The sequence below is a fragment of the Anomaloglossus baeobatrachus genome, chromosome 4, assembly GCF_048569485.1.
Source record: "Anomaloglossus baeobatrachus isolate aAnoBae1 chromosome 4, aAnoBae1.hap1, whole genome shotgun sequence".
Lineage (NCBI taxonomy): Eukaryota > Metazoa > Chordata > Amphibia > Anura > Aromobatidae > Anomaloglossus > Anomaloglossus baeobatrachus.
In genome coordinates, this window is record NC_134356.1 from 667,296,492 (window position 1) to 667,315,452 (window position 18,961).

Genomic DNA, 18,961 nt, shown 5'->3' on the forward strand with positions numbered 1-18,961 from the left:
TTTGTTTGACTGGAGACTCCGTGTGAATTACTGGTTGAGTGAGTACCACCATGCCGTGCGGCACAGCGCTGCCCCTGCGACCCTGCACCTCACCGGGCCCCGTAACCCGCCTGCCATCCATCCCTACCCCTCACTGGGCCCCGGGACAACCAACCCCCTACCCACAGAGGGGAGAACCAACATCTAAGCTGCTCCCTGTCATCGCTTCCGGGATCCCTAAACCAAACCACCCCCTTTCACTCACGGGCGAGGAACGCCGCTCGAGTCCCTGGGATCCGGCCCACCGCTCGAGCCACCACCGAGCAGCAGCAGCAGTAGCCGGACCCGAGCAGTGGGTGAGCGCAGCGTCCCCTCCTCCGCCCGCGACAGAATCATACTGTAGGAAGATCACTGCGCAGAATCATATTGTAGGAAGGTCACAGTGCGGAATCATAATGTAGGAAGGTCACTGTGCGGAATCATAATGTAGGAAGGTCACAGTGCGGAATCATAATGTAGGAAGGTCACTGTGCGGAATCATACTTTAGGAAAGTCGTTGTGTGGAATCATACTGTAGTAAGGTCCCTGTGCGGAATCATTCTGTAGGAAGGTCACTGTGCGGAATCATACTGTAGGAAGGTCACTGTGCGGAATCATACTGTAGAAAGCTCACTGTGCAGAATCATACTGTAGGAAGGTCACTGTGCGGAATCATACTGTAAGAAGGTCACGGTGCGGAATCCTACTGTTGCTGTGTGGTTATCATACTTCATATGTGGGGACGAATTTTGTGGAAAAATTCATTGTCTGGTATTGTACTGTGTGTGGAAGGCATTTTTTAGTGGCATATGTGGACTATAAAAGAGATATTGTCTTCAGTAGGAACGTTATGGGGCTTTAGCTATTTCTGTGAACAAGACATAATACAACCCCTGGCAAAAATTATGGACCCACCTTGCTCTGAGGATGTTCATTCAGTTGTTTACTTTTATTTAAAAAATAGCAGATCACAGACGGCACAAAACTAAAGTAATTTCAAATGGCAACTTTCTGGCTTTAAGAAACACTAAAAAAAAATCATGAAAACATAATGTGCAGCCAGTAACGGTTACTTTTCAAGACCAAACAGGGGAAAAAATTATGGAGTCACTCAATTATGAGGAAAAAAATATGGAATCACCCTGTAAATTTTAATTCCCAAAACTAACACCTGCATCAAATAAGATCTGCTTGTTAGTCTGCAACTAAAAAGGAGTAATCACACCTTCGAGAGCTGTTGCACCAAGTGGACTGACATGTATCATGGCTCCAACATGAGAGATGTCAATTGAAACAAAGGAGATGATTATCAAACTCTTAAAAGAGGATAAATTATTACGCAATGTTGCAAAAGATGTTGGCTGTTCACAGTCAGCTGTGTCTAAAATCAGTTGTTAAAGGCAAACATACTGGTAAACTAAGGAAGACATCAAAACGTCAATACAGGAAGCTTAAAGCAATATGTCTCCAAAACAGGAAATGCACAACAAAACAAATGAGGAACAAATGGGAGGAAACTGGAGTTAATGTCTGTGACCGAACTGTAAGAAACCACCTAAAGGAAATGGGATTTACATACAGAAATCTAAACAATAAAAAGATGACTGCCTGAAGAGAACATGTACATTTCCACAGTCATTGATGATACGGGGCTGCATGTCAGGTAAAGGCACTGGGGAGATGGCTGTCATTACATCTTCAATAAATGCCCAAGTTTACATAAAAATTTTGGACACTTTTCTTATCCTATCAATTGAAAGGATGTTTGGGGATGATGAAATCATTTATCAAGATAATAATGCATCCTTGTCATCTCTTCCCCGGAGTCCGCCTCTACGACTTCTGCTCCGGTCACCAGACTACGCTGTGTTCCCACCGTGGATGGTGCTGGTGATGGGAGAGGAGTCGGTGCCAGTGGCTCTGCTGAGTGCAGGCTCCGCTCATCCACTAGGCTGGGTTTTCCTGGGACCTACAGTGCCACTGGCTGACTGTAGGTGGTGTTTGTCTTCCAGCTGAAGTTTACCATCATTCAGCTGCAGCCAATGGGAAGACACCACACCCTTCTTATTCCACCTCCTGTCATCTGACCACTGCCAGAGATAGTTCTGTACTCCTGGATCCTGTGCTGTTTGTATTTTGATTCCTGTGCGCTGATCTTTGCTTGTATTTTGACTACCCTCCTGCCTGTCGTTTTCGTATCTTACCAGATTTGACCTCTGTTTTGTCTCCTCACTACGCCCTTGCCTGCCGATTCTGTTAATGTTTTGCATTTCCTGGTTTTTGACCCTGCCCGACTACCACGGACTACAGCCTACCACAGGTGGTGATTTCTGGGGCTCTGTGTAATTCCTAATCACTGTATAGGGGTTAAAGGGTTGCAGAGCTCTCGAGGTCCTGCTTTGTAAGTGGCTTTTCTCTAGCCTCCCTTTACAGTCAGTCTGTGTCTGTGGCTTCAGGCAGGCATTACAATCCTGCCATAGAGCAAAAACTGTGAAAACATTCCTTGAAAGAAGATACATAAGGTCAATGATGGCCTGAAAATAGTCTGGATCACAATCCAATTGAAAATCTTTGGTGGAAGTTGAAGAAAATGGTTCATGACAAGGCTCCAACCTGCAAAGTTGATATGGCAACAGCAATCAGAGAAAGTTGGAGCCGGATTGATGAAGATACTGTTTGTCACTCATTAAGTCCATGCCTCAGAGACTGCAAGCTGTTATAAAAGCCAGAGGTGGTGCAACAAAATACTAGTGATGTATTCGAGTGTTCTTTTGTTTGTTTGATTTTCATGATTCCATACATTTTTCCTCATAATTGAGAGATTCCATAATTTTTCTCCCTGTTTGGTCTTGAAAAGTAACCGTTACTGGCTAGCACATTACGTTTTCATGATATTTTTCAGTGTTTCTTAAAGCCAGAAAGTTGCCATTTGAAATGACTTTAGTTTTGTGCCGTCGGTGATCTGCTTTTTTTAAACAAAAGTAAACAACTGAATGAACGTCCTCAGAGCCAGATGATGCCATAATTTTTTCCAGGGGTTGTACATGTTCCTCTCCTTGTGTTTAAAATTTGACGGGTTTGCTCTTCAGTGACTGCATCTATGTGCCATGACACTAACTAACCCGCTGAATTCTATTATTTTTGAGGGGCCCTCTTACAGACTGCTTTTGTGGAGCCACTATGAATGCTCCTAATTCAGGCTACCTCAGGATCAGAAAAGTAATACAATGTATTTATTAATCAGAAATAAGGGAGGTATACCGCCTAAAACCTAAATTCCTGAAGCTCCGTCATATAAAGTCCACATGCCAGCCACCTGTCCGGCCAAGAGGTAAAATACATCAAAGAGAAAAGGAAAGGGAGGCTTCCGGACTGAACAAAATCCAATAGTTTAGTTAACATGGAATGTTAAAAATTAATCCTGAAACAAGGATATGGTATCTTACGCATTTCGAGTTTGGCAAGCTATGATTAAGAGTGGACTAGACGCTCAAAACGTAAGACACAAGATGTCTGTTTCAGGATGAATTTTATTGAATTTTATTCAGTCCATAAGTTGCTCTTTCATTTCTCTTTAATGTATTGATAAAGTTGCTCAATATTTTAGATCTAGATGCTATATTGATTTGAAAAATTCTGCACACCTAAGAATACTTTCTATGTTAAAGGTCTATAAAGATATTGCACTCTTATGAATTGTGACAAATGACAGACCTGGGCTCTGTGTCTCTACTTTCTTCACAGGGATCTGTGTGTCAGAGCCACATAATATTCGGGTGATGATGAACTTCTTCATTGACCTGAAGCTTCCATATTCCGTGGTTAGAAATGAGCAAGTGGAGATCCGGGCCATTCTCTACAATTATGGCAAACAAGAAATTAAGGCAAGTAAACCAGTTCAGAGAATTACAACATGGAGAACACCGTAAAGAACGTTAATTCCCCATTGAATAGTGCTCTTGTTCTTTTCCTTTAATGGTGCTCTTGCTCATCTTCTTTAATGGTGCCCTTGTTCTTCTTATTTAATGGTGCTCTTGTTCTTCTTTTTCAATGGTGCTCGTTTCTCTTCTTTAATGGTGCTCTTGTTCTTCGTCTTTAATGGTGCTCTTGTTCTTCTTCTTTAATGGTGCTCTTGTTCTTCTTATTTAATGGTGCTCTTGTTCTTCGTCTTTAATGGTGCTCTTGTTCTTCTTCTTTAATGGTGCTCTTGTTCTTCTTCTTTAATGGTGCTCTTGTTTTTCATCTTTAATGGTGCTCTTGTTCTTTGTCTTTAATGGTACTCTTGTTCTTCATCCTTAATGGTGCTCTTGTTCTTCTTATTTAATGGTGCTCTTGTTCTTTTTCCTTAATGGTGCTTTTGTTTTTCTTCTTTAATGGTGCTCTTGTTCATCTTTAATGGTGCTCTTGTTCTTCTTTAATGGTGCTCTTGTTCTTTAATGGTGCTCTTGTTCTTCTTATTAATGATGATCTTGATCTTCTTCTTTAGTGGTCCTCTTGTTCTTCTTCTTTAATGATGCTCTTGTTCTTCATCTTTAACGGTGCTCTTTTTCTTCTTCTTTAGTGGTCCTCTTGTTCTTCTTTAATGGTGCTCTTGTTTTTCATCTTTAATGGTGCTCTTTTTCTTCTTCTTTAGTGGTCCTCTTGTTCTTCTTTAATGGTGCTCTTGTTTTTCATCTTTAACGGTGCTCTTTTTCTTCTTCTTTAGTGGTCCTCTTGTTCTTCTTCTTTAATAATGCTCTTGTTCTTCATCTTTAACGGTGCTCTTCTTCTTCTTCTTTAATGGTGCTCTTGTTCTCTTTACATTAGGTGCGGGTAGAATGGACCCATAATGAAAATTACTGCAGTCTTTCTAATGCCAAAAAGAAGCATCGTCAAGAAATGAAGATTGGACCTTCGTCTTCTTGGACTGCTCCATTTGTTATTATGCCATTGACCTTGGGAGAGCATGACGTCGAAGTGAAGGCAACTTCCCAGTATGCATATGATGGTGTGAGGAAAAAACTAAAAGTCGTGGTAAGTATCAAATCCTTATAATATTTATCAATGTGGATGTACAGCATTGGCCAAAGGTTTGAGACAAACACAAATTTTGGTTTTCACACATTTTGCTGCTTTGTTTTTCAGCTTTTAAGTCAGATGTTTCTGTTTTTAAAAAAGTACAATTATAAACACATCTTACGTTTTTACACTTTTATTGACAAATACATCACGTTTATGCAAAAACTCAATACTTACTGTGGTGTCTCCTATTTTCCAAGACTTTTGGTATTCTCCATTTTCTGCTTTAGGGCCAAATCCTGACTGATGATCCAGTCTTGTCTACTAAGTACTTGGACTTTATCACAATTTTTGTATTTTTCATTGATAAAAGGTCTTCAATGCTACTGAGATCTGGGAAGCTTAATAGCCATGGATAGAAAATATCAATGTTTTTCTAACTGAACGCCTTGGCTATCACTTTTCTCTTGTGACATGGTCTTTATTATATTGGAAAAAGCACTGTTCATTCACAAATTGCTCCTGGGTGGTTGGGTGACATTGGTCTTGATTCTCTTGAAGGATGTGTAAAGACGAGGGATGATCGAATACCAAAATATCCGCTTCGAGGAATATCCGACGAATAGGTCGGCACTATTCGACTATTCGCGAATATTTGATGCGCAATGTAAGTCTATGGGAAACTCGAATAATTTCACGTTGGACCTGTCGGTGACCTGTGGTGACTGAGGAAAACGCTGAAATGGATGGAAAAGGCAGAAACAGTATGGGCACAGCCTGTAGAAGGTGCCTGACTGCATTTTTGATGTCTTGGAATATTGTGCTCAGAGCAGCACGCGGCATTTACTTAGTCGCCAGAACAGCTCTCAAACCAAAGTAATTGCTTTTCTGACATACAGAAGGCAAGTCTTTCGGTCTCTCTCTCTCTGTCTGTCTGTCTCTCCCTCTCCCCCCCTCTCTCATACTCACCGATCACTGACCGATCACCGGCACGGCGCTGTACAGCTGTCACACTGCTCTGGCGGCTTCTCCACCTTCTGAAAACGCCGGCTGCTCATTATTCCATCTCATATTCCCTGCTATCCCCACCCACCGGCGCCTATGATTGGTTGTATTCAGACGCGCCCCCACGCAGAGTGACAGCTGTCTCACTGCAACCAATCATAGCCGCCAGTGGGCGGGTCTATGTAGGGCAGTAAAATAAATAATTAAAAAAAAAATGCTGTGTGGTCCCCCCAAATTTTGATACCAGCCAAGATTAAGCCACATGGCTGAAGGCTGATATTCTCAGTTTGGGATGCCCCACGTTATGGGGAGCCCCTCAGCCTAAAAATATCAGCCAGCAGCTGCCTGGAATTGCTGCATCCATTAGATGCGACAGTCCCGGGACTCTACCCGGCTCATCCCGAATTTCCCTGGTGCAGTGGCAATCGGGGTAAAAAGGAGTTAACGGCAGCCCATAGATGCCACTAAGTCCTAGATTAATCATGGCAGGTGTCTATGAGACACCCCCAATGATTAACCTGTAAGTGAAAGTAAATAAACAAATAATAATAATAAATGACCTGCGGCCACCGCTCTCATACGTTTTCTTGAATTACAGTAATTGGACGGCAGAGGACAAAGGTAAAATTATTGAAGCCTTATTTAGAAGTTTGGAAGAAATGGTGAAAGTTAACATGAGGCCTGCATGCAGTAAAGCATCCTTAGATCATTCATGTTGTTTTATTTTTTTATCCAATGGAGAGAGCTCATTACCAATTTTGCCTAAGGACACTGACATGGATAGGAACTAAACCTACAAAAAGAGCAACATCTCCCAATGAACCGGGAGCAATGAGGTGATGTGAGGATGCAACAACGCGGGAAAATGCAATGCAGTGGTGCCGCCCCACAGAAACAATTTATTACACACAAATCACAAGATAAAACAATAAAGGTCAATCAGAGAACAATACAATGGGTTGCAATTAGTGATGGATGGACTCGCAGATAACCGGGATTGGCAGACCTAACCGGATTAAAAGAAAAATCAGGTTCCGGCCCAGAATTGATCCAGGATATCTGGAGGAATGTGGGTCCCCATATAAGTCTATGGGGACCAGAATCTATGTCTTAAAAATGGTGGTAGCAGGAATAGGGGAATTGGAGCAAGCGCTTCATGCTTCCTGAGTCTCCAGCGCGACTAACTGCTTCCACGCCGCTCATTCTTCTTCCATGGGGGCTCATTATTGCTTATTCATATTCACTGCTTTCCCCACCCACCGGCAGTCCTGATGTCTATGATTGGATGCAGTCAGACGCGCCCTCAGGCCTCTTATACACATCCGTGAAATACCACACACATTTTGCATAGACGTGTAAAAGGTCCGTATGGCACTCCGTGTGCCGTGATTTTGACACATGAGTGTTCTCCATGTGCTATCCGTGTTAATACACAGAAAACAGTAACTTTAAGCTCACCGGTCCATGGTGTTGCTGTCCATGGTGCTGATGTGTTCCGCTCCATGGTCTGTTGCCCTGCTGACTCCCCGCTGCTGCTGCTTCCGGTCCTCGGTGCAGTGCATATGCGATGAGCATAATGAGCGGGGGTCGGAAACAAGTGACAGCAGTTAGAGAGACAGCAGTGCTGGAGAAGGTGAGTATAGAAAATAATTGTATTTCACAGACACTGTTTTCTCTGGTGTGCATCAGTGTGCAGTCCGTGTGGTCCATGTGACACCCGTGCTGCCGGGGAAAAACAGACATGTCTACATGTGGAGCACACGGATACACGTATGCTGCACACGGACACACGGTCCATGTGTAAACATGCACGTGTGTGCACACCCATTGATTATTAATGGGTCTACATGTGTCAATGTCTCTGGTACGTGTGAATGGACGTCACACATACTGGAGACACGGATGTGTGAGTGGAGACTCAGCCTGTGTGACAGCATCTGACTGCAAAACAATCACTGTTTGCGGGTTACTGTAGATTGGAGTAAAAATAAATGAATAAAAAAAATTGGCATACGGTCCCTGGTATTATGATACCCAGCACAAATTAGGCATATGGCTGCAGGTCATATGCCATGAGCTCATCTTGGCTGTGTATCAAAATAAGAGGAACCGTATGCATTTTTTTTAAAAATTAAATAAATAATTAAAAAACGGCGTGTGGTCCCCCAATTTTCATACACAGCCATGATAAGGCCCTACAACTGGTTGCTGGTATTTTCAGGCTGGGGAGACCCATTTTTGATACCTAGCCATAATAAAGCCTGACAACTGGTGGCTGGTATTCTCAGGTTGAGGAGACTCATACTTATTGGGCCCTCCAGCCTAAAAATAGCAGCCCTGGAGTTGCTACATCCATTAGACGCGACTATGCCAGCACTATCATAATATGGTTGGACTCTACATCATTTTTTTTTAATAAATTTTTTTACAGCATGATATAGACTCGCAGACAAGATCTGTGATTGGTTGCAGTCAGACACTGTCACACAGGCTGGGGGCACGTCTGACTGCAATCAATCACAGATACCAGGATGGCCAGTGGGTGGGGAAAACAATGCATATGTATGAGCAATAATGTGCGGCCATGGAAAAAGAATGATCGAACTGGAAGCAGTTACATCCACGCAGTGGACTCAGTAAGTATGAAACGCTTACTTCATTCTTATTTTCTTTATTTTTCCTTTATTTATTTTTATATATGTCCTGAGTTGCCAGACCCAGATCATTAGCTGGAATTCCCTGAGAATTTGAGGCCCGGGTCCAGCACTTGGGTACATTTGAAACCGCGTGGATCTGGACGTTTGTAGTCCAGGTCCGCCCATCACTAGTTGCAATGAAATTGAGATAAATTTTTAGCCCTTCATGACCAATGACGTATAGGTACATCATTGGTCATGTTCTTCTCTTTGATATGGGCTCACGTGTTGATCACCCGACATGTGCAGCTAACAGGCTAGGGTGGATCGACACAATCTAACCCACTCCCATTGGTGGCTTTATGACCTGATCACAGAGCACCGATAAGTTGACATGACAGCCAGGGGTCAGCTGATGACCCCTGTCACTGACATAACTCACTTCCTGTGAATGCAGAGCAGCAGCCATGCTCTCTATCAGCATGGCTCTGTACAGCACAAGTGATCAGGCAGTGCAAGCTTTTAAAAAGTTTTTACAACTATGGAAAAAAAAAATCAACAGTTCAATTCACCCCCCTTTTGCCCCATTGAAAATAAAACAATACAAATTATACATATTTAGGACTGCCACGTTCATAAATGCCTGATCTATGAAAATATAAAATCAATGAATCTGATCAGTAATGGTCATAGTGAGAAAAAAAATTAAAATGGCAGAATTATGTTTTTTTGGTAGCCGCAACGTTGCATTAAATTGCAATAACAGGAGATCAAAACATTGCATTTACCAAAAAATGGTACACTTAAAAACGTCAGCTTAAGACGCAAAAACTAAGCCAACACACAGCCCAGATTCTAAAAAAATGAGAACTTTACGGGCCACGGAAAATGGCAACAAAAACGCAATTTTGTTTTACAAAGTTCTACATTTTTTTACCACTTACATAAAAGTAAACCTATACATGTTTGGTATCTGTGCACTCATACTAACCTGGGGTATCATGCTGTTAAGTCAGTTTTACCTTATATTGAATATAACCAATAAAAACACAAAAAACAATAGTGTAATTGCACTTTTTTTGCAATTTCACCGCACTAGATTTTTTTCCCTGTTTTCCAGTACAATATGTGGCAGAATAAATGGTGTCATTCAAAAGTACAACTTAAAAAAAGAAGGGGTGACAGCGTCCCATTGGTGAAGTTCAATTCATCTTTATTCCATTGGTTGAGTACAGCAACGTTTCGACTGGTTTGGTTTTTTCAAGACCATACCGGTCGAAACATTGTTGTACTCAACCAATGGAAAAAAGATGAATTGAACTTCACCCAATGGGACAAGACCAAACCGGTGAAAACATTACTGTACTCAACCAATGGAATAAAGATGAATTGAACCTCACCCAATGACCAAACCAGTCGAAATGTTGCTGTACTCAACCAATTTAATAAACATGAATTGTACTTCACTCAATGGACAAGACCAAACCGGTCGAAACATTGCTGTACTCAACCAATGGAATAAAGATGAATTGAACTTCACACAATGGGATGCTGTCACCCCTTCTTTTTTTATGGTATATCAAGTAATATCTTGATTTGGATGTGCGTCCCTATGCCACTGATTGTGTGGTTATCCCACAAGCGGCTCATTTTTTTGACCAGGGTGCTGTGGACTCTGTGTCAAAAGTAAAACTTGTCTCGCAAAAAAACAAGCCCACAAATGGCAATATTGATAAAAAAAGTTATAACTCTTTGAAGAAGGGAGGAAAAACGAACATGAAAAACAGAATGATTGTACAGGGATGAAAGGGTTAAATAGGTTGTACACAAGTTCTGAATGCGATTAAGTACACTGAGTTTTCTTTAATACTAAGTAACAGATGCTTCTAGAGTTACCTTTAGTCAGATTCTTTCTGTCTTAGAAGCATTACTCTCTTCTCGGCATCAATCACAATGCAACTTGTCTAATAATTCAACCCACTAGTGGTAACGGGACGATAGGGGAACCTGCTAAGCAGCAAGTACAATATTAGTGGATAACTTTCTCCCACTAAGTGCTGTATGTGTGGAGAGGAAGCAACATCTGGTTCACATATGTAGCTTACTGACACCCTTTTGCGGTCTTTGGTATTCATTCTTCGGGTTCGTTCTGGAGATGATTTTCGATGTTTGGTCTTCAGGTTCCTTCTGGAGGCGATGTTGAGTGTTTGGTTTTCAGATTCCTTCTGGAGCTGATGTTTTATCTTGGGGTTCCATCAGGAGTCGATTATGCTTCTGACTTTCAAAAGGGTGGCTTCTCTTATAGGGACTTCTCAAGTAATGGTGACTGTAGGCCCAGTCTACTGTTCAAGGCCCAGTCTACTGCTCACCTGTTTGCTTCCTTCCAGGTCTTGGTGCCAACTTCCTCTTTGATATCTTGGGCTTTTAATACTTAGTAGCTGCACCACAACTACCACCTGACCCGGCATCTCTTCGAATCTCATCCCTTGAGGAAACAGTTCTTTTACTATTGAGTTCCGAGTGGCTTGCACTCATAATTTATATTAGTGCTCACTTCAGTTATCCTATTTAGTATTTTAAACAATATGGAACAGCCCATATGATGATGTCATGTGTATGCTTATTTGTGTAGTATCATGGGAAAGTAAAAAAAATCAGCCAAGATCTCAGGAAGAGAATTGTGAACTTGCACAAGTCTGGTTCATCCTTGGGTGCAATTTCCAGATACCTGAAGGTGCCTGATTCATCTGTACAAACAATTATATGCAAGCACAAACAAGGTGGGAATGTCCAGCCATCACACCGCTCAGGAAGGAGACGGGTTCTGTGTACCAGAGATGAACGTGCTTTGGTCAGACATGTGCAAATCAACCCAAGAACAAAAGCAAAAGGCCTTGTGAAGATGCTGGAGGAAGCTGGTAAGATTGTGTCGTTATCCACAGTGAAACGTGTACTGTATCAACATGGGCTGAAAGGCCGCTCTGCCAGGAAGAAGCCATTACTCCAAAAGAAACATAAAAAAACAGATTAATGTTTTCAAATACACACAGGCCTTAATTTTAGGAGACATGTCCTGTGGTCTGATGAAATTATAATTGAACTCTTACAATCATCATTATGTTTGGAGGAAAAAGAGAGAAGCTTTGAAGCCTAAGAACTCCATCCCAAATGTGACACATGGGGTTGACAGTGTCCTGTTGTGGGGTTATTTTTCTGCAGGGGGAACTGGTGCACTTCACAAAATACATAGTATCATGCGGAAAGAAGATTATGTGGCAATACTGAAGAACATCTCAAAACATCAGCCAGGAAGTTAAAGCTTAGACAGAAATTGTTCTTCCAGATGGAGACTTACCCAAAGCTACTGCCAAACTGGTTACAAAGTGGCTTAAGGACAACAAAGTCAATGTTTTGGAGTGGCCATCACAAAACCCTGATCTCAATCCTGTTGCAAATTTATGGGCAAAGCTGAAAAGTGCGATTGGCAACCTACAAATATGGCTCAGCTAAACCAGATCTGTCAGGAGGAATTGGTCCAAATTCCACAAAGTATTGTGAGAAGCTTCTGGAAGGATCCAAAATGTTTCCCCCAAGTCACATACTGTAAGGGCAATTCCAACAAATACTAATGAGATGGAAAGAGAAAAGAACATAATAAAAATGCCTTAAAACATTCTCTCTCTCATTATTCTGGCTTTTGACAAATAAAAATAATTTTGGTTCCTAACTGACCTAAAACGGGAAAAGTTTATTCTGATTTCATGTCAGATAGTGAGAAAAACCTGCAGATGTGTCTATATAGAGAGCGGAGGGAAAACCTGCGGATGTGTCTGTATAGAGAGCGGAGGGAAAAACTTGCAGATGTGTTTTTATAGAGAACGGAGGGAAAATCCTGCAGATGTGTCTGTATATAGAGCGGAGGGAAAAACCTGCAGATGTGTCTTTTTTAGAGAGCGGAGGGAAAACTTGCAGATGTATCGTTATAGAGTGCAGATGGAAAAACCTGCAGATGTGTCTGTATAAAGAGCGCAGCTAAAAACCTGCAGATGTCTGTATAGAGAGCGGAGGGAAAAACCTACAGATGTCTGTATAGAGTGGAGGGAAAAACCTGCAGAGGTGTCTGTATATAGAGCAGAGGGAATAACCTGCAGATGTGCCTTTATAGAGAGCGGAGGAAGAACCTGCAGATGTGTATTTATAGAGAGCGGAGGTAACAACCTGCAGATGTCTGTATAGAGAGAGGAGGAAAAACCTGCAGATGTGTCTGTATAGAGCGCGGAGGGAAAAACCGGCAGATGTGTCTTTTTAGAAAATGTATGGAAACTTCTGGTTTCAACTGTAAAACATCAACACTCCAATATTGCTGACGTTCTGGATTCTTCACTATCCACATATGAAACGCAAGGCCCCATCTTCATCATTTCTGGTCCAGGGGTCCAATTAGAAAATGATGGAGTGCGGTTTTGGGATAAAAATTGTTGAGTGTCTGGGCCACCACGAGATTTACAAAATCAGAGAAAAAGACTTTGAAAAAGTTCATCTCTGTGAGGCGGCAGAATCAAAGTGGATTTCTGATCAGGCCACAAAATCAGGAATGAGAGGTTCATATTATTCAGGGGTTTAGGTCTAGAGGGGGTCACTAATGGGGGGGCCTGGCTCATTTGATGTCCTGGGGAGTTTCCATGAGCATTCATTATCCATAATTATGGATAAGGAGGAAAATTAGAGGAAAGTGGCATCTTCTCCTTCACGATGAGTGCCAGAGACAAGTAAGGCATACACCTCCTCGGCTCAATACCCTGAGAACGCCGGGTCCTTTTATTTCTTTCTCACGAGGTTGGCGTGTGTGCACAGTATGTAGTGTTTTCATGTACATTGTGTAACAAAATGTTATTTAGGTGTTTGGTGCACGTATTGGATTAGAATAAAAAAGTAAAAGAAAAAAAAAGAATGGAAAAAGTGAAGAGAATAAAAAATATGAAAATAAAAAAAAAAATTAAATATACCGAGCAAACGCCAGTAAAGAGAACTACTGAACGCCCGCCCGCAAGTCACGCTAACTACAATTCTATACAAAAACTTGTCGTAAAATAATGACTCCAGTAAATTTCTGAGACTGCACTAAATAAACACTTTAGTGAATGGACATCAGTAAAAAAAAAGTACTGGACGCTAATGATGATCAAGCGTGCTTGAGACTTGATCAAGCCCCAAGGCGCTCGGATACGCTCGGTGCTCGGCCCAATGAGAGCCTCTTGTAGACTCGGAATGGATCTCACTGGGGGTGAAGACAACATTTTAGGTTGCTATGTGTAAAAAAAAAAAACAATAAACTCCACTGTAATTATTTTCCCATTATGTCCATTTACGGGAAGTCACTGCAAAATATGACGTACGGTATGTCAATTGTCGGGAAGGGGTTAGAGGTGCCGTGTGCACATGTGGCGTCCCTGAGGCTCTGGTGGCCACAGGGTACTGCACCTCTGTTAAGGTGTGATACCCATCTCAGGTAAGGGGGGTATTAACCATCGATGTCACCACATTTCACTTCACATACAGTTAGGGGCTTTCCACTTGGGAGCTGTCTTGGGGCAGACGGGGGGTTGGCCATATAGAGTCATAGGACTTTCCAGTCGATAGGGCAACCGCTAGGTGGTGGACACCATTGGGGTAGAGGAAGGCACAACACACTCATACAGACAGACAAGTCGGGTCCATAGTTCTGACAAGACACTTCTGGAACTCTTAGACTTCACTAGGCCCAGGGCTTGGAGTGGCAGCTCAGCCCGGGTTCCTAACTGCTTAGGGGGACATCCTAGGAAAAGCACACTCTCTCTCTCTTCAAACACTGTTGGTGGCTCCTCACTTGCTTGGGATTGACTGGAGCCCACGACGGCAGAGACCAGCACCTGGGTGAATCTTTAAATCAGTGAGTAAAACAACCTGGAACCGAAGTTGCTGAGTCAGACTCTGTTTAGTGACGCCGTTGCCCCGCGCTCTGGCGCTTCCAAGGGACTGTCAACCCCCCTCATCCCACCCAGGGCCCACTCCACCTGTAGGAAGCGACACCATCCCTGCTGCCATAACACCCCACCACCCCCCGGTGAGGAATTCTGCAGCGGCGGCTATTCCTGGCCGCATACCACAGGTGGCGTCACGACAAACTCTCCCAATCACCCTACTTTCCCTTCCTTTTACTGTACGCAACGGAACCGGGCAAGGCCACCCGTGACTTCGCCTGACCCGACCCACAACGGCCCAGCAACGAGTAGGTTGACCACCTGCCCTGTGGGGCGCTGAACACATATGCTTCATATTTTAATTTTCGCCATGCAAGCAAGGCTCAATAACGTAATATTCAGTTTCCCTTCATTTTCTTTTTTTGTCCAGCCAGAGGGAAAACGTGTAAAAGAGATCCTGAAGTCAGTTGTTTTGGAACCACATTTAAATGGTCAGTATTACAGATGAGTTGATCTTTTGAAATTCAAATTTGCTGTATTTGATGATTTTTGCCCCCAAAATTTAATTCCCATCGAATACTGAAAAACGACTAAATGCTTTGATAAAATGAAGAGAAGAGACAGAGACTAGATTGACCTTCTTGTCTGAAGTGTGTGAAGAATAAAAATAAGGCTGTTATTAGGCCAGGTCTCATGTCCTGTAGTCATCCGTCATCACGGATCTGTTCGAGATCGGTTTGCAAAAAAAGTTGTGCAAACACAACTTTTTTGTCCATTGTTAAATAGCGGATGTCATCTGAATCCAGTTTTAACTTGTGGAGTCTGTGGAGAATCGATCTGTTAATGGATTGCTATTTATCGTCCATTTGTAATGGATCCATTAAGAAAACAATGCATCTGTTACAAATGCAAGTACCATGGATGGTTAAATAGCAATCCGTTAACAGATCTATTGTTCATAGACTACCATGTTAAAATAAGGATCCGAGAGTAATCAGATTCCCAACGGATCCATTCTAACGGATGACTACAGGGCATGTGAACTTAGCCTTAAGGTGTTGTTGTGACTATAAAGGTCCGGCACTTCCTTATGTCACATGAAAATTTGGATTATTATTCAGTCTCAGACTACCTCTCCCATTTTTAATATGGCTTCTTGTCTACACTACAACAATGTTATACCATAACTGCAAGGCTCTAAGGGGTACTTTACACACAACAATATCGCTAACGATATATCGTTGGGGGTCACGGTGATCGTGACGCACATCCGGCGCCGTTTGCGATATCGTGTGTGACTAAAAGGAGCGACGATCAACGATCGAAAAAACGTCAAAAATCGATGATCGTTGACACGTCGCTCCTTTTCATAATATCATTGGTGGTGCATGCCATTGGTTGTTCGTCGTTCCTGCGGCATCACACATCGCTATGTGTGACACCGCAGGAACGACGAACATTGCCTTACCTGCATCTACCGGCAATGAGGAAGGAAGGAGGTGGGCAGCATGTTCCGGCCGCTCATCTCCGCCCCTCCTCTGCTTTTGGGCGGCCGCTTAGTGACGCTGCTGTGATGCGGAACGAACCACCCCCTTAAAGGAGAGATTGTTCAGTTTCTCCAGCGACATCGCTAAGCAGGTATGCGCGTGTGACGCTGCCATAGCGATATTGTTCGCTATGGCAACGATCACCCCCATGACGAAACAACGACGTGGGCTGGAGCTATCGCGCACGACATCTCTAGCCATCGCTAGCGATGTCGCAGCGTGTAAAGCACCCTTTCGCCCAAAAGACCACCCAAAAAAGTCATTGTCCAACTTGCTAATACTTCAGCAGTGTGTAATGGAGCCAGAATTTTTTTTTGTAATCCTCGTATATCAAATTGCAAAGTGCCTAAACGTCCTACACTCTTATGGATGTTGCTCTTCTGCAGATCAATCCAACATCTGTTGGCTTTATTACACTGTATTGTTACTGTATAGTAATGTGTTTTTGTCTTTTTTTGTTTTTTAAAGCACCATTTCAGAGTTGTGGGATTTTTTTTGTATCACTAGAGTGATTGTCGGGGGAGGCCGCTAAGGGGTCTTCAGGGTCACAGAGTCGGAGTTCAAATCAAATCTGCACAGATGTATGTATGAGGAAAAATGACCACAAAGAGATGTGTCTCTATCTGGGAAAAGCTCAATGGTCTTCTGCACCGTATATTATAAAATACACACAGTTATTCAGCTCAACATTGTCCCTGATTGGTCAGAGATAAACAGCATGTAGTACGTCATCAGCCTGTTTCTGGCTTCCTAATACCAGTTTGAACCAGCTACTGAATACTTCTTTGTTAACACGTTGCTGAGCAAGAACAAGGAGTCAACATCTCACATCTCACATCCCACATGGTGTGAACCAACTGATTACGAATTCTCTCAGTATGTTATGAATACCGCTTTGTTCATTGCTCCTTTTGGCGTCATTATCTTTGTTAACACACTGTGGAATACACATCTTAGAATCATATTATGAAGCTTCTAAGCGTTTGTCATATAGACACACAGATAATTATGCAACAACTTCTATACTTTGATTATTTATACACACAGATCATCTTATTACATCTGGACAAACGACTTATAGCCCAGGCCTACCCTCACATGATGTAGGCATGCTAACATGCTAATGAATGCACAGCATCAGAGCCATGGGCGATCTCACCACTGTCTGCTGCCACCGCGCCCAATGCTGAACTTCAGCTCAGTGCACATGACTTCCAGTCATGTGCACTATGAAGCCGGGTGTACACTTCATGGCTTCATGGTCTACTGCGCATGACCGGAAGTTCGGGGACATTCTGATTGTGTGCACTGAGCCAAAAAACAGCAGTGGCAGCAGAGGTTTGAGCAACCATGCCTCTGATGCTGCGCATTCATTCCCACATCCACATGGTTGTGCTAATATGCTAAGGGGGCCAACTAGCCAAAAGAGCTAATGCCCTTGTGACTAGTCCTTGGCCTCATTAGCACATTATAAAAGAGCTTTAGAAATACTTTTTCTAAACATCCCTTTATCTATGCTACTTGATACAGGGATGGCTAGACAGAGATTAGCAATATGCACCCAGAACCTAAAGAAGAACATGTGCTGCCAAATTGAATTTAACTAATAAAATATAATTTATTAATGATAGCAAAAAGCATTAAAAAGTATGCAAAAAAACACAAAGACAAGCAATATGGGGGACACACTAGAGGGTGACAAACCAGCAGGAGTACGAATACTAGAAATGAATAGTATATTTATATATCTTATGTCACATCCTCACCGGAGTCCGCTCTTGCGACTTCTGCTTTGGTCACCAGGTGCCGCTATATTCCCGCCATAGACTGTGCTGTTGATAGGAGAGGAGTCGGTGCCAGTGGCTCTGGTGGGCGCAGGTTCCGCTCATCCACTAAGTTGGGTTTCCCTGGGACTTGCAGTACCACTGGCTAACTGTAGGTGGTGTGTGTCGTGAAGCTGAAGTTACCATCATTCAGCTAAAGCCAATGGGAAAACACCACACCCTTCTAATTCCCCCTCTTGTCTGCTGGACACTGCCATAGATAGTTTTGTATTCCTGTTCTGTTCTGACTATTTATCCCTGTGTTTTGACCTCTGCCTCCTCACTGACTACTCTCCTGCCTGCCGATTTTGTACCTCACTGCTATCTCCGGTTTTGACCTCTGCCTGATTTCTTGACTATGCTCCTGCGTGCCCATTTTGACGCTTTTTGTGCATTCTGGTGTGGACTCTGCCTGATGACTACTCTTTCCTGGATTACAGCCTCACATAGGCAGCAATCTGCTGGACCTTGTGTAATTCCAAATCCCTATACAGGGGTTAAAGGGTTTCAGGGTTCTTGAGATCCTATCGACTTGGTGGCTAACCCTAGTCTGTCCGTGATAGTCATCCTCAGTCTGTGGTCAATGGCGGATGTTACATCTTACTTATATATCTCTATTAATTCCACAGCACCTTACAGATGTGATCATCTCTGTCGCCTTGTAATAAAGGCTTACTCTGAAACGTGCGTCGGGGCTTGGTGTCAATCCAGCAAGAATCCAACATATGAGCATGCAATTATTTATTTTTCCACCTTTCATGCTGTATTGCTCTTGCAGAATAATTGGTGAACTGGTCATTCATTTATACTGGTGTACTTGCATTTAGTATTGTATTGATTGGGATTTTTACATAATCACCAGATATTACCAACTATTCATTTCTAGCATTTATTCTCCTTCTGCTTTGTCACCCTCTAGGGTCTCCCCCATATCTTTATGTCTGTCTCTTTGTATTTTACATACTTTTTAATAT

The 18,961-nt window shown here is 42.7% G+C and overlaps 1 protein-coding gene across 1 annotated transcript in view; it reads left to right on the plus strand.

Annotated features, from left to right (window-relative positions):
- The window catches only part of LOC142302077 (complement C3-like), a 339,126-nt gene that overhangs the window by 189,083 nt on the left and 131,082 nt on the right, over positions 1-18,961 (plus strand). The window contains exons 20-22 of the mRNA XM_075343156.1: positions 3,763-3,902; positions 4,825-5,031; positions 15,048-15,108. Coding sequence (XP_075199271.1) covers positions 3,763-3,902; positions 4,825-5,031; positions 15,048-15,108 — 408 coding nt within the window. The remainder of the gene's footprint in view (positions 1-3,762; positions 3,903-4,824; positions 5,032-15,047; positions 15,109-18,961) is intronic.